Source organism: Penaeus monodon, chromosome 11 (assembly GCF_015228065.2).
Source record: "Penaeus monodon isolate SGIC_2016 chromosome 11, NSTDA_Pmon_1, whole genome shotgun sequence".
NCBI lineage: Eukaryota > Metazoa > Arthropoda > Malacostraca > Decapoda > Penaeidae > Penaeus > Penaeus monodon.
Window position 1 is genome coordinate 17,987,295 of NC_051396.1, and position 12,500 is coordinate 17,999,794.

The 12,500-nt window shown below is 31.0% G+C and overlaps 1 protein-coding gene across 4 annotated transcripts in view; it reads right to left on the reverse strand.

The window, feature by feature from the left end:
* The window catches only part of LOC119578790 (nicotinamide/nicotinic acid mononucleotide adenylyltransferase 1-like), a 66,382-nt gene that overhangs the window by 51,213 nt on the left and 2,669 nt on the right, over positions 1-12,500 (reverse strand). For 3 of the 4 annotated variants that reach the window (XM_037926415.1, XM_037926416.1, XM_037926412.1), the window contains exons 2-4: positions 9,598-9,686; positions 8,964-9,098; positions 3,031-3,096 (exon numbers count right to left, since the gene is read on the reverse strand). In XM_037926415.1, the coding sequence (XP_037782343.1) occupies positions 3,031-3,096; positions 8,964-9,098; positions 9,598-9,686 (290 nt within the window). The remainder of the gene's footprint in view (positions 1-3,030; positions 3,097-8,963; positions 9,099-9,597; positions 9,687-12,500) is intronic. The other variant, XM_037926413.1, reaches the window with a different exon arrangement.

Sequence of the window (12,500 nt, forward strand, 5' to 3'; positions counted from 1 at the left end):
ATAATAACAATTATCATATAAAAATAACAATAATCAATAATAACAACAATATCTAATAATAATAATCAATAATAATAATAGCAGTTAACAATAACAGTGATCACTAGAACAATAGTAGTAGAAGTAGAAGTAGAAGTAGTAGTAGAAGAAGAAGTAGAAGAAGAAGTAGTAGTAGAAGAAGAAGTAGAAGAAGAAGTAGTAGTAGTAGTAGTAGTAGTAGTAGTAGAAGTAGTAGTAGTAGTAGTAGTAGTAGTAGTAGTAGTAGTAGTAGTAGTAGTAGTAGTAGTAGTAGTAGTAGCAGTAGTAGTAGTAGTAGTAGTACTAATAATAATAATAATAAATAATAATAATAATAATAATATTAATAATATTAATAATATTAATAATATATATTATTATAATATAATAATATAATATAATAATAATTAATAATATAATATATAATATAATATAATATAAATAATTAATAATAAAATAATATAATAATTATAATATAATATAATATAATAGAATATAATATACTAATAATATAATATTTAAGAAGACAAAAAAAAATAAAACTAACAACTATATTGCATAATTATAATTCAAATGTAGTATAATGATATTAAGTAATGATAATGTAATGATATGTAAATATTATAATAATAATAATAATAATAATAATAATAACAATAATAATAATAATAACAAGAACCATTGTTGTGCTTCCTCATTCCACTGTAAAACTTGTAACTATTCTTGTAAGAAGACAAGAAAAAAAAAAACTAAACAACCATATGTGGCATAACTTATCAAAGTTCAAATGCTCAGTATCACAGACATTAAGTTACATTTACAAGCTAGTTCTGTCAAATTCCAAATCTCCAAGTTGAATTCAAAATTAACGAGACAAAAATATCTACCAGTTATTCCTTTACAACTAAAAAATATTCTGATGATGTATCCAATGGTCTAATTACTTGCCCTTGCTATAAATATTTTTCTTTTTTTCTTTCTTTCTTTCTTACAGAAAATAAAATGAAAAAATTTTTTTCTCCCCCCCCCCTATTATTTATTTATTTTTTTACTTAACACCTTTCTTCAACTTTTGTTTTACTTTAAAGAAAAAAAAAAATACTTATTTTTTTTTTTTTTTTTTTTTTTGGCATCCTAAAGATTATATTTATCAACCCTTTGTGTATCTAAGTACATAAAAAAATCTAACTACCAAAACTCTGCAAAAATTATTCCCTGCACAAACTTAGCCTGGAAATTTTAAGTATATAGTTATGGCTTATATCAGCTTTCTTGTTCCTAATATTGTTCTAGAAAAGGTTATGGGATGGTTTGAAGTTTGTCACTGTCAGGATGTGAACACTGGATGTGTATATATATATATATACTCATGCATCTATTTGCTAGAACAATGAACACTCATATACATAAATGCTATTAGTTAACATTAAACCACATAATACAGATTAACTGACAGGGGTAAGAGTAATTATAACCTCTATTCATTTTATAGTCTATAAGAAAAACATGAAACTAAAAACTAGGGTAAAATATAACTCTTTAATGCAAGAACAAGAATTTATACAGACCACAAAATAAATACAGTGAAAATCAGTGCTAGCCACCACTTACTGAAATCTCTTGGTTTCAGAACAGACACCAGCACACTAACATGCATGGGTCCAGGTACCTAGTGAAGTATACTAATTTGCAATAAACCAATAACTCCAGTGGCAGACACAATTTGAAAATAATGCTGAAGGTAATTTTTTTCATCACAAAAAAAAAAAAAAAAAAAAAAAAAAAAAAAAAAAAAAAAAAAAAAAAAAAAAAAAATCCAATCCCTAAAGTCATGAATAACACATTACCCATGAGACCTACAAAGATGTCTACCCTTTTCCTTGATGTGTGCATAATTTGGAAAGATCACACTAAAATGCCTATAAAGAAACACTTAGTGGACATTGAGGTGTTCCACACAGACATGTGATGATGGTAAACATTACTGTAGTTATGAACAGCAATCACATCATAGTCTCTTTTCAAATAAATTTTGAAGAGGTCAGCACTGAGAATAGTGAAAATGTGCATGTGCTGTAGGATCCAAGGATTTAAATTCTAAATTGGTGCTACAATGACATGCTTCAGGTGTGGATTGATTTTTAATTTATCTTCCTTAGCAATAATGCATATTCACTGGAGTCCATAATATAATCAAGTCACCATTCTCAAGCTAAACCAGTATTTCTTGTGCTCATGAGGAAGCTGTCTTAATTCTTTATTTTTACAGCAATGTCTCGTCAACTTCAAAAATGTCAATTTGGGTAATGTCAACAACCTTAAATATGATATCATTCATTTATTCTGAGTTTCAGATTTTAGAAAGTAAGTGTAATAAAGAATCACATAAAATGTCCTAGTAAGTATAACTACAAATTTTAATATTAACGGAATCTAATATTAATGACCAAACATTCATTGAAGCCATAGATTCACAAGTACCAATAGTTATGGAATAAGAAGACAATATTAGATTTGAAAATATCATTACCAATTGGAATATTTGTTACTAAAACAACTGCAGAAGATTACAGAAATATGTATTTCTTAAAGTTAGTGTTCAACTGAATCTAAATCAAGGTACTTGTTCCATAAAGGTAGTTTCATGAATATATATTGTATTTTAAAATGGGTGCTGAGGTGGACAGCAAGAGATGGCTGGTAGTGTCATAATCACAAAAAACCTTACTGCTGTCTTGAACAAACGTCTGAGTCCAAGACTCCATCACATGACTATATGTTTAAGTCTGTGATGATGGTGCTCAATGTTTGGACAGAAAACTATTATCCAGACATTTAATCACTTTAGTGTGCAAACGTTAGTACCAAAGTTACAATACTACCCACAGAGATCTCCGAAGCTATGTTTAATATCAGGAGTTCACAATACTTATCGCATAGGAAACTTTCAGTAAAGGTATCCCAGACCATGCAATACTATGACCCAGAAGAAAACAGTCTCAGAGATCCTACCCGTCCATGTCTCCTTACACTGATGGAGGAGTTGCCCAGTTTGCGCAAAGTGGACTGAATCAAATTCTGTGTGTATTGAAAAAATAATGATATACATACTCATGACAGGAAGCACAAACACTGATATTCTTAAACTGCTTGTGTGGCTGACAGCATATCTCTTAACATGAACAAAAGACATATGGAAAAAAATAACCAAACTCTGGATCATACCAAAAATAACAATCTGAAGAGTTTCTCTTTTCAAATGAATTGAGAGCTGAAACATAATCATGCACCTGGAAGAGCTATAAAAGGTCTGGCAATATGAGAAGTATGGCTGTGTTTTTTTAAGGCCACCAATTACCAGTCTCCTATCAGTCTTATGGATGCACTTGTGTGCTACCTGCCAAGCTGCAAGGCTGACTACTTATTTAACCTTTGTTGATGTGTTTGCCAAAGTCAGAAGACATCACTTTGAATTTTCTCTCTGTACACAACAACTTCAAAATTACTGCTAATCTCATTCTCACATAAATTACTCTGGGATTATCTATTGTTTTCATTATAAATGCAACATTGCTTATTCTTGCAGAATTTTTCGAAGTTCAACAGAGCAAAAACCAAGGATTTGCTAGAAACTCTCCTTTCAAACGAGTCATGCGTACTGCAATCTATTGTAAATTTTATCGAGGCAAATGGTCACAATGTCAATCTTCTCAAACTTATTCTAGTCCAGGGGTGTCAAACTCATGGCCCTTGGGGTGGTCACAAATAGCAGTGGGTAGATGAAAATACTAATTAGTGTGTTAACTTACAAGTGTCATGATGGAGAATAATGTATGATTAAGATATGAATTTTCATATACAATATCTATTCAATAAAACGAATAGTTTAATTTATATTGCCAATGCTAGCAATACCACTATTATAAGGTGCAGAGGCACATAACTACCAAAGATGAAAATCAAGCAAGTTGCATGGAAGTTTATATACTACATGAATATGATATCATGTCAAAGTAGAGCTCTTATGTTTGAAAATGAAAATAAAATTGCACAGTAAAATCTCTAATGCGTGCACACACACACACAGACACACATATTTTGTTACTACTAATGTCACCATTTAAAATTCAGTAAGTACAATAAACCTCATATACAAATGCTTCATATCATACAGGCTTTAACAATTTAATCCTGGGTAGCCAGGTTTGCCCCTTTATTGGCCATCAAGATGGTAGCTGAAGTGAAAATTGGCCTTTTAAGGGTTTTTAGTTTGACACCCATAATTTAGTTGTTCCTTCATAAGTTCCCTTATAAATCCTGTCAAAAGATCTACCAGCTATATAGAAATTGTTTTCTGTACTCGCTTTCACCTTCAAAAATGCGTATTTTTGAATTTACTACCACTAAAAATTGAACTTCTATTGATATTGGTGATCGGCCATGGCTAATATTTTTTAAAAGGCCTCCTTAGTCTCAAGCAAGAGAGCAACCCAATAAGAGACAACAAAAAAATCAATGGCATGACATCAAAAAGAGACAGACAACTTGTTGTACCTCTCCTCTCATAAAAAAGGCATACCTACTTTTTTCTAAAATCAGCTTCTCTAATGAGCTTTTCTTAATATACTTTACTAGGAAAAATACTAGAACAAAATGATAGCATAAAATAAACCGTATACCACTTAAAATTGGAATTACAAAGAAACCATGATATATATATTAGTTCATACAGTTCACCTCATAAAAAAAAAAGCATAGAGAAGAACACTGGTTTTAAAAAGGGTATTTGTTTCCAACAATTAACACAAAGTACATTAATTCCATCAAGGATATGTGCTTGAAAAAAATTCTAAAACATTAATTAGTGATACACCATAAAGGTAAATCCATTTATTAGAAATGAAGTGAACACTTATACACTTAAAATGATATGAGGAGAGAACGGTAAACATTTTTAGCTGAGACTGGCTGAGCCTAGGAGGTCAGAACAGCTGGCTCAGTCGTCAATTAGGACTAAACAAACCATTTTCTACAAACTACAATACCACAAATAAATTGGGTAACATATAACTTTTTAAAATAAATCTTATGATCATTTTCTTGCAAATAAATTACAATAAAAATACCTAATAATGTTTATCCTTACAAAATTAAATAAGTAAAATAGAACTTTGATATAACTACAATTGTGTTTACTATGATTTATGTGAAAATATAACTAATTCATTTAGCTTTATATATATATTATATATATATATATATATTATATATATATATATTATATATATATATATATTATATATATATATATAATATATATATATAATATATATAAATTATATATATATATATAATATATATATATAGATAGATAGATAGATAGATATATAGATAGATAGATAAATATAGATATATATATATAACAAATATATATAAATACATATGTATAAATATATAATGAAATAAATGAAAATATAAATAAATAAATAATAAATATATATATATAAACAATAATATATATATATATATATATATATATTATAATATATATATATATATATATATAATATATAATAATACATTATATAATATAATATAATATATATAATATTATATATAATAATAAGTAATAAATATTATATAGTATAATATATTACATAATATATAATATATATATAAAATATAGTAATATAATATATATATAATATGATATTATATTATATATATTAAATATATATATAGTATTATATATATATATATATAATTAATATATTATAATATATATATATAAATAATATTTATAATATATATATACATATATATAGATATATATATATATATATATATATATATATATATATATGTATTGTATATCTATTATGATATTATATATATATATATATTAAATAAATATATATATATATTATAATTATGTAATATAATATATATTAGTATCTATATATATATATATCTATATATATATATAATACATAATATAAATATATATATAAAATACAGAATATATGTATAATATATACAATATTTATAACATATATAATGTATATAACATATATAATATACATAACTATATATAACATATATAACATACATAACTATATCTATCTATATATAAAATTACATAAGTCATAATTTCAAACTGGTAAATGGTGTAAAAGAAGAGAAAGAAAAAAAAAATCCCTGATGATTTTTTCCCCTTCATCTCGAGTTTTATTCTTGCAGAGTGGGAAATTTTTGCAGAATAAATTCTTGCCTTATCAGACAGAATCCCAAGGCAGTTAGACAGCACTGTGCTTCCTCCACAAACTTTCAAATGCTATTTCACTGATCAAACTTCTGAGGTTACAGTCCTGGCTGATTTCCAAGATTTGCTGTTAATAGATGCACTTAACATGATTCAAGCAAGGGTTCATATAAATCAGAAGCAAGAATCTTAATGCATGATTATAGCTCTCAAGTCATGAGAAAAGCAGTTCAATATCATTAGCAATTCATACATTCAACTAATATTAGCAATCAAATGAACAGATAAGCTATTTGATTTCTATAGATTTCTTCTCTAGCTTCCTGGCAATGAAATGGGTATTTGCTATGACACAATCTGTCTTTTCTGATTTGTAAAAGTTGACTTAACTTTTGCAGAATGTCACATCACTGGCACAAAATGGGATGAGCAATCCTAATGCACTTTGTGAGTGCATGTGTTAGTGTGAGTGGGGAGGGTGGAGGGGGAGGGGGGTTAAGTGGTAATTGAGAGATGGTTATGAATAAGAGCAAGAGTGACAGTGGGAATGAGAGAGAGAGAGAGAGAGAGAGAGAGAGAGAGAGAGAGAGAGAGAGAGAGAGAGAGAGAGAGAGAGAGAGAGACAGAGACAGAGACAGAGACAGAGACAGAGAGAGAGAAGGGGGTGCTTAGGAGGGTGATGGGGGGGGGGGGGGGGATTGCTTGAGTGCTTGAGTAGGTGAGTGCTTGAGTGTGTGGGTGGGTGTTTGGTTGGGTGGGGGTGGGGTGAGTGGGGATGGGGATGGGGATGGGGATGGGGATGGGGATAGGGATGGGGATGGAGATGGAGATGGAGATGGAGATGGAGATGGAGGAGATGGAGATGGAGATGGAGATGGAGATGGAGATGGAGATGGGATGGAGATGGAGATGGGATAGGTGTAGGTGTGGGTGTGGGTGTGGGAGTGGGAAGGGGCGTGGGTGCGTGTTTGTCTTTACTTCAAATCTTTCAATAACCAGCGAGATTGCAACCTTATAAAGGGTATTTTCTTCCATGATGAATAGGTAGTCAGTGTCATGAATTTCTCCTTTCTTAAAAAAAAAAAAAAAAAAATTCAACTTCCATACCATCCTTCCAACATTAGCCAAAAAAAGGTCCTTTACCCTGAGAACTATGACAACTCTGAGTGCATTTGGAACATAAAAAAAAAACGATGCATTAATTAAAACTCTTGCCAAGCAATTGCAATCAATCAATGCATTTCCAAACCACATGCTTCATTCTGTCACTATCAAAAACATTGGAAGAGCATGAGAAAAAGCATTACAAATGTAAAATAAAATCAAAGGTGGACTCTTCTGAGTGACAACAATCTCAGAAAATTAACTGCTGTAGATTAACCTATGGTTTGGGGATAATATTAGAAGTTCTTCTTTAATGAAGAAAATCATGCTCTTTCCACTGCTCTTGCACCTATTCCAACATATGTTCCTTAGTCCAACACCAGCACACACTACCAAACAATAAACGTACTGCAAAACTAGTACACTCAATCTCCAATGCACTCCAATACAAGCTACTGCTCTTTTGTAACTATTTCAGACAAAAGTCTCATTTGCTCTCTGAATATTCATACCTGAAGGATTTCTTTTTTTCGTTAATTTTTTTTTTTTTATTGTACAGTTCTCAGGTTATATTAGAAAAAAAGCAAAACACTTGAGAAAGGACATCACACAACACTTTGAAAATCATACGCAACATGTCATGAAATGACAGAAAGAACGTGATGCACATGCCCTACTTTTTCTTCTTCAAAATATTCAACAGAATAAGTACAAGGACTTTCATTTCCATTTCAGTAATGAAAATAAAATTCATATGTATACAACATTTATCATTATCTTTATAAATCCATCACAGGGTTCGTCAGAAAATAAACCACTTTTTATATTAACTACACTGTCTTTACAAGTTTTCATCTTGTCCTTCCCTGCCCCACTTTTTGCAAAAAGCAGCATAAATGTAAAAAAAGCTAGATAATGTGATGCATTCAAGAAATCCAAGAATCCATTTGCTCTCAACAACTATCAACAGATGAAATAAGCTGAATATACCCTTTCTTGCCAGGAAGACAGACAAGACTTACAGCTACAAGAAAGGAAGCTCATATTACTGTAACTCCCTTTCCTCTCAGCAGTGTACCATGTCCAAGCTACAGTGAGGCAAGTAACCAGTGTTGCTGTATTGTTTTCTATGTGATAAATTTTCTTTTCTAAAGTAATAATAATACTAAAGCATTATTATTCATACATACAACACAAGTAGTGTAAATCAGTCAAAATATGACTAGATTACTATACTCAGTTTTTTCTTTTTCTTTTTTCTTTTTTTGCTGTTGTTGTTGAGCCAGAGATGCACTTGAGAGGCTTAAATACAACATGTCTCAAAAAAGTCATTGGATTACAAAACATTTCAAATAACAATCATCGCCAACTAGTCACTTTGTCACACGATTATTACCAGCCTATCAAGTGCACTTCTGCTCTGACAACAGAATCTTGAGTTATAGGCTACCCTCAATTCCAGCTAATAATAAAAATAATAAAAAATATACCACACACAAATAAGCAGTTTAATTGCTAACAAAAACAAAATAATCAAAGAGAAAAAAGAAAACAGAACAAAACAAGGTAGTAACATTACCTGATGGTATTGAACAGCTTCTCGAGTTGGTGTCCATTCATCCTGCTGTGTCTCCCACTCACTCACGTGTACCCATGACGAGGTATTCAGCGCTAGACGTAACATCTGTATACGATCACTTGCATTTACTAAACCCTGAAGAGGAAGACAAATGTAAAATTAAACAAATGATTAGGAGTACACAAAACTTTAGCTATTGTCTTAACCATTTAAATGCAGAATTAAATTCCAAAGGTATTCCTGTAATAATGTCAATTATCCACAATAAAAAATTTAATTGGTCTTTTTGCTTCTGCATTATAGTTTCAGTATCTCCAGTAGGTACTGTTTTCATATTTACTGCTAAAATTCTTTGATTACTACTCTGTATATCTGTAATACAATATTTGATGAAGCAGCACAATGTTTGGAAATCAGTAAAGCCATGAGGTAAATCTGGTAATGGTAATAATATTTTGTTTGGACATGCCTGCTTTCAACAGTCAAAGAGTTAAGGTAATATATCAAGGCAGGTATTCTACAATATAGGCAATATCAAAAAGAAAAAGACATTTATGTCTTCCTATCACCTATAGGAATACTGTATTATATTAACAGAACAACTGCTAAAGTGCATCAACAAAAAACAACACACCTCCTTCCCATATTTGTCATGGACTGGGGATATCAAGCCCGCTACTACATTATAATTTGTAGTTCTGTGAAGAAAATCCCGTGCAATTTCTGAAAGAAAAGAGAGTTAATAAGAAAATGATATGAATTACATGCTTTAAAAAACTCGTTTCCAGATAATTAAGAGGAAGTAACCATGAAACAGACAGCAAACACAAGCAATAAAAAACGACTTTGTAAAATGTAATGAACTAACTTGGTATCTTTAACATTTCACTGCCTCTATTTGCTTTTATGAAATGAGCAAGAGAAAGAATTATGAATATAAAAAAATCACCAAAGTACAATGATCATATACACCTTTTAGTCTATTTGTTTGTTATGATTATTACAATTTAATAATAAAACTGATAACATTCCATTAGTCTTCTGCGATTTATACAAGAGAAATAAAGGAGACAGAAAATATAATGTAAAACATTATGATTATATACAGTAGTCCCTCCATTAACATGATTATATATACTGTTAGCCTTCCGCATTACGTATTTTCACATTACATTCCAAGATTAGACATCATCCAGTATCATGTGGGTTAAAACATTAATACACACAGGGTACTTTCCAACAGGTTCTCAATCCACGTGTTCATCCCACAACCAAGCTTTTAGTCGAACAACATTGTTAGAGAATGTTAGAGAACCAACACTGATTACAGAACAATGAATTTATAGCATTATTTCCAAGTGTATCAACTTCCTCAAATGGAAGCTTCTCCCTTCATGTGAACCAATGTGGCACAAATGTAACATTAATCAATGAATGAAACTTTCCACTGACAAATGCTTTGGCACTAAATTTTGTTAGTTTCTGAATAACATTTTCATATGTCTATCCAATTATTTGACCATTAGTCAAGATATTGATCTCACAATATTCTATAGGTGAAAAATATATTTCCCATTTGAAATTTACTGCACATCTAGCAGTGTGCTCTTAGAAAAGGAAGGACAACTTTACAATATATATAACAAATGTATAGGTGTGTGTGTGTGTGGGGGGGAGGGGGGTTGTGTGTGTGTGTGTGTGGTGTGTGTGTGTGTGTGTGTGTGTGTGTGTGTGTGGTGTGTGTATGTGTGTGTGTGTGTTTATGTGTGTTTTGTTTATGTGTGTGTGTTTATGTTTGTGTGTTGTTTGTGGTGTTTGTGTGTGTTTATGTGTGTGTTTCTGTATGTGTTTGTGTGTGTGTTTGTGTGTGTTTATGTGTGTGTGTGTTGTTGTGTGATGTGTTGTGTGTGTGTGTGTGTGTGTATTATTGTGTGTTTGTGTTGTGTGTGTGGTTGTTGTGTGTGTATGTGTGTGTGTGTGTGTGTGTGTGTGTGAGGTGTGATGTGTGTGTTGTGTGGGGTTGTTTGTGTGTGTGTTGGTTTGTTTGTGTGTGTGTGTGTGTGTGTGTGTGTGTGTGTGTGTGTGTGTGTGTGTGTGTGTGTGTGTGTGTGTTGTGTGTGTGTTTAAGTTTGGATTTTGTGTGTGTGTTTAATGTGTGCGTGTTTTTGTGGTTTTGTGTGTTGTATATGTGTGTGATTATAGTGGGTATATATGTTGGTTATATGGTTAGTGGGATATGTGTGTTTATGTGTGTTTTATTTTATTTTTTTTATTTTTATTTTTGTGTGTGTGTGTGTGTGTGTGTGTGGTGTGTGTGTGTGTGTGTGTGTGTGTTGTGTGTGTATGTGTGTGTATGTGTGTGTATGTGTGTGTATGTGTGTGTATGTGTGTGTATGTGTGTGTATGTGTGTTTATTTGTGTGCGTGTTTATTTGTGTGCATGTGCTTATTTGTGTTTGTGTGTTTATTTGTGTGTGTGTGCTTATTTGTGTGTGTGTTATTTGTGTGTGCGTGTTTATTTGTGTGTGCGTGTTTATTTGTGTGTGCGTGTTTATTTGTGTGTGCGTGTTTATTTGTGTGTGTGTGCTTATATGTGTGTGTGCTTATTTGTGTTTGTGTGTTTATTTGTGTGTGTGTGTTTATTTGTGTGTGTGTGTGTGTGTGTGTGTTGTGTGTGTGTGTGTGTGTGTGTGTGTGTGTGTGTGTGTGTGTGTGTTTACATTTGCATTTGTGTCTGTGTTTACATTTGCATTTGTGTCTGTGTTTGTATATTTGCATATATAAGTGGGTATATTTGCAGGTATATCAGTGGGTATTTATGTAGGTATATAAGTGGGAACATATGTGTTTACATTTTGTGTATATATTTGCATACATGCATGTTTGTGCATTTATCTGCTCTGAAAGGAAATGAGGAAAAACGAAGGGAAAGAGAGGAGGGATACAAAGAAAGTGAGAGAAGAAAAAAAGAAAAAAAAAAATCAAACATAACAGAAGAAATGGTATGGCATGACTACATAATGAAAAACAACAGTAATTTAGACAAGTCTGAGCAGAGCAAAAATGATAATGAACTGTATCAGTTATAAAGATTAACGAGATAAGAGACTTGTCATTAACCTTCTACATAAATATGAAAATACCACCAAATATTACAATAACTTCTTAATTTGAGGCCAACTCTTCTAATGACATTTGGAGATTGCAATATACAACATGGGAGAAACTACAGGCTTTGTAGAAACTATCAGCTCACACTGCTTGTCTTACAGGTAAGAAATCCTGCATGATTTGGATGAATTCAACATTATCTTTAATCTTGTATTTTCTGAGAAAGATGCAACTGAAAGGGTTAAATAATTATCCTAACTTTGCTAACAGAAATAGACCTATGCACCAATCAAGGGCCATTGTACTTATATAAAATGCATAATATTTAAATGTGAATGATAGAAAATAGTGAGGAAGATTTCCAATGAAAAATATCTTTCACAAGAAGAATCAACCAAAGTATCAATTGCCATAAAACAAATAAGAA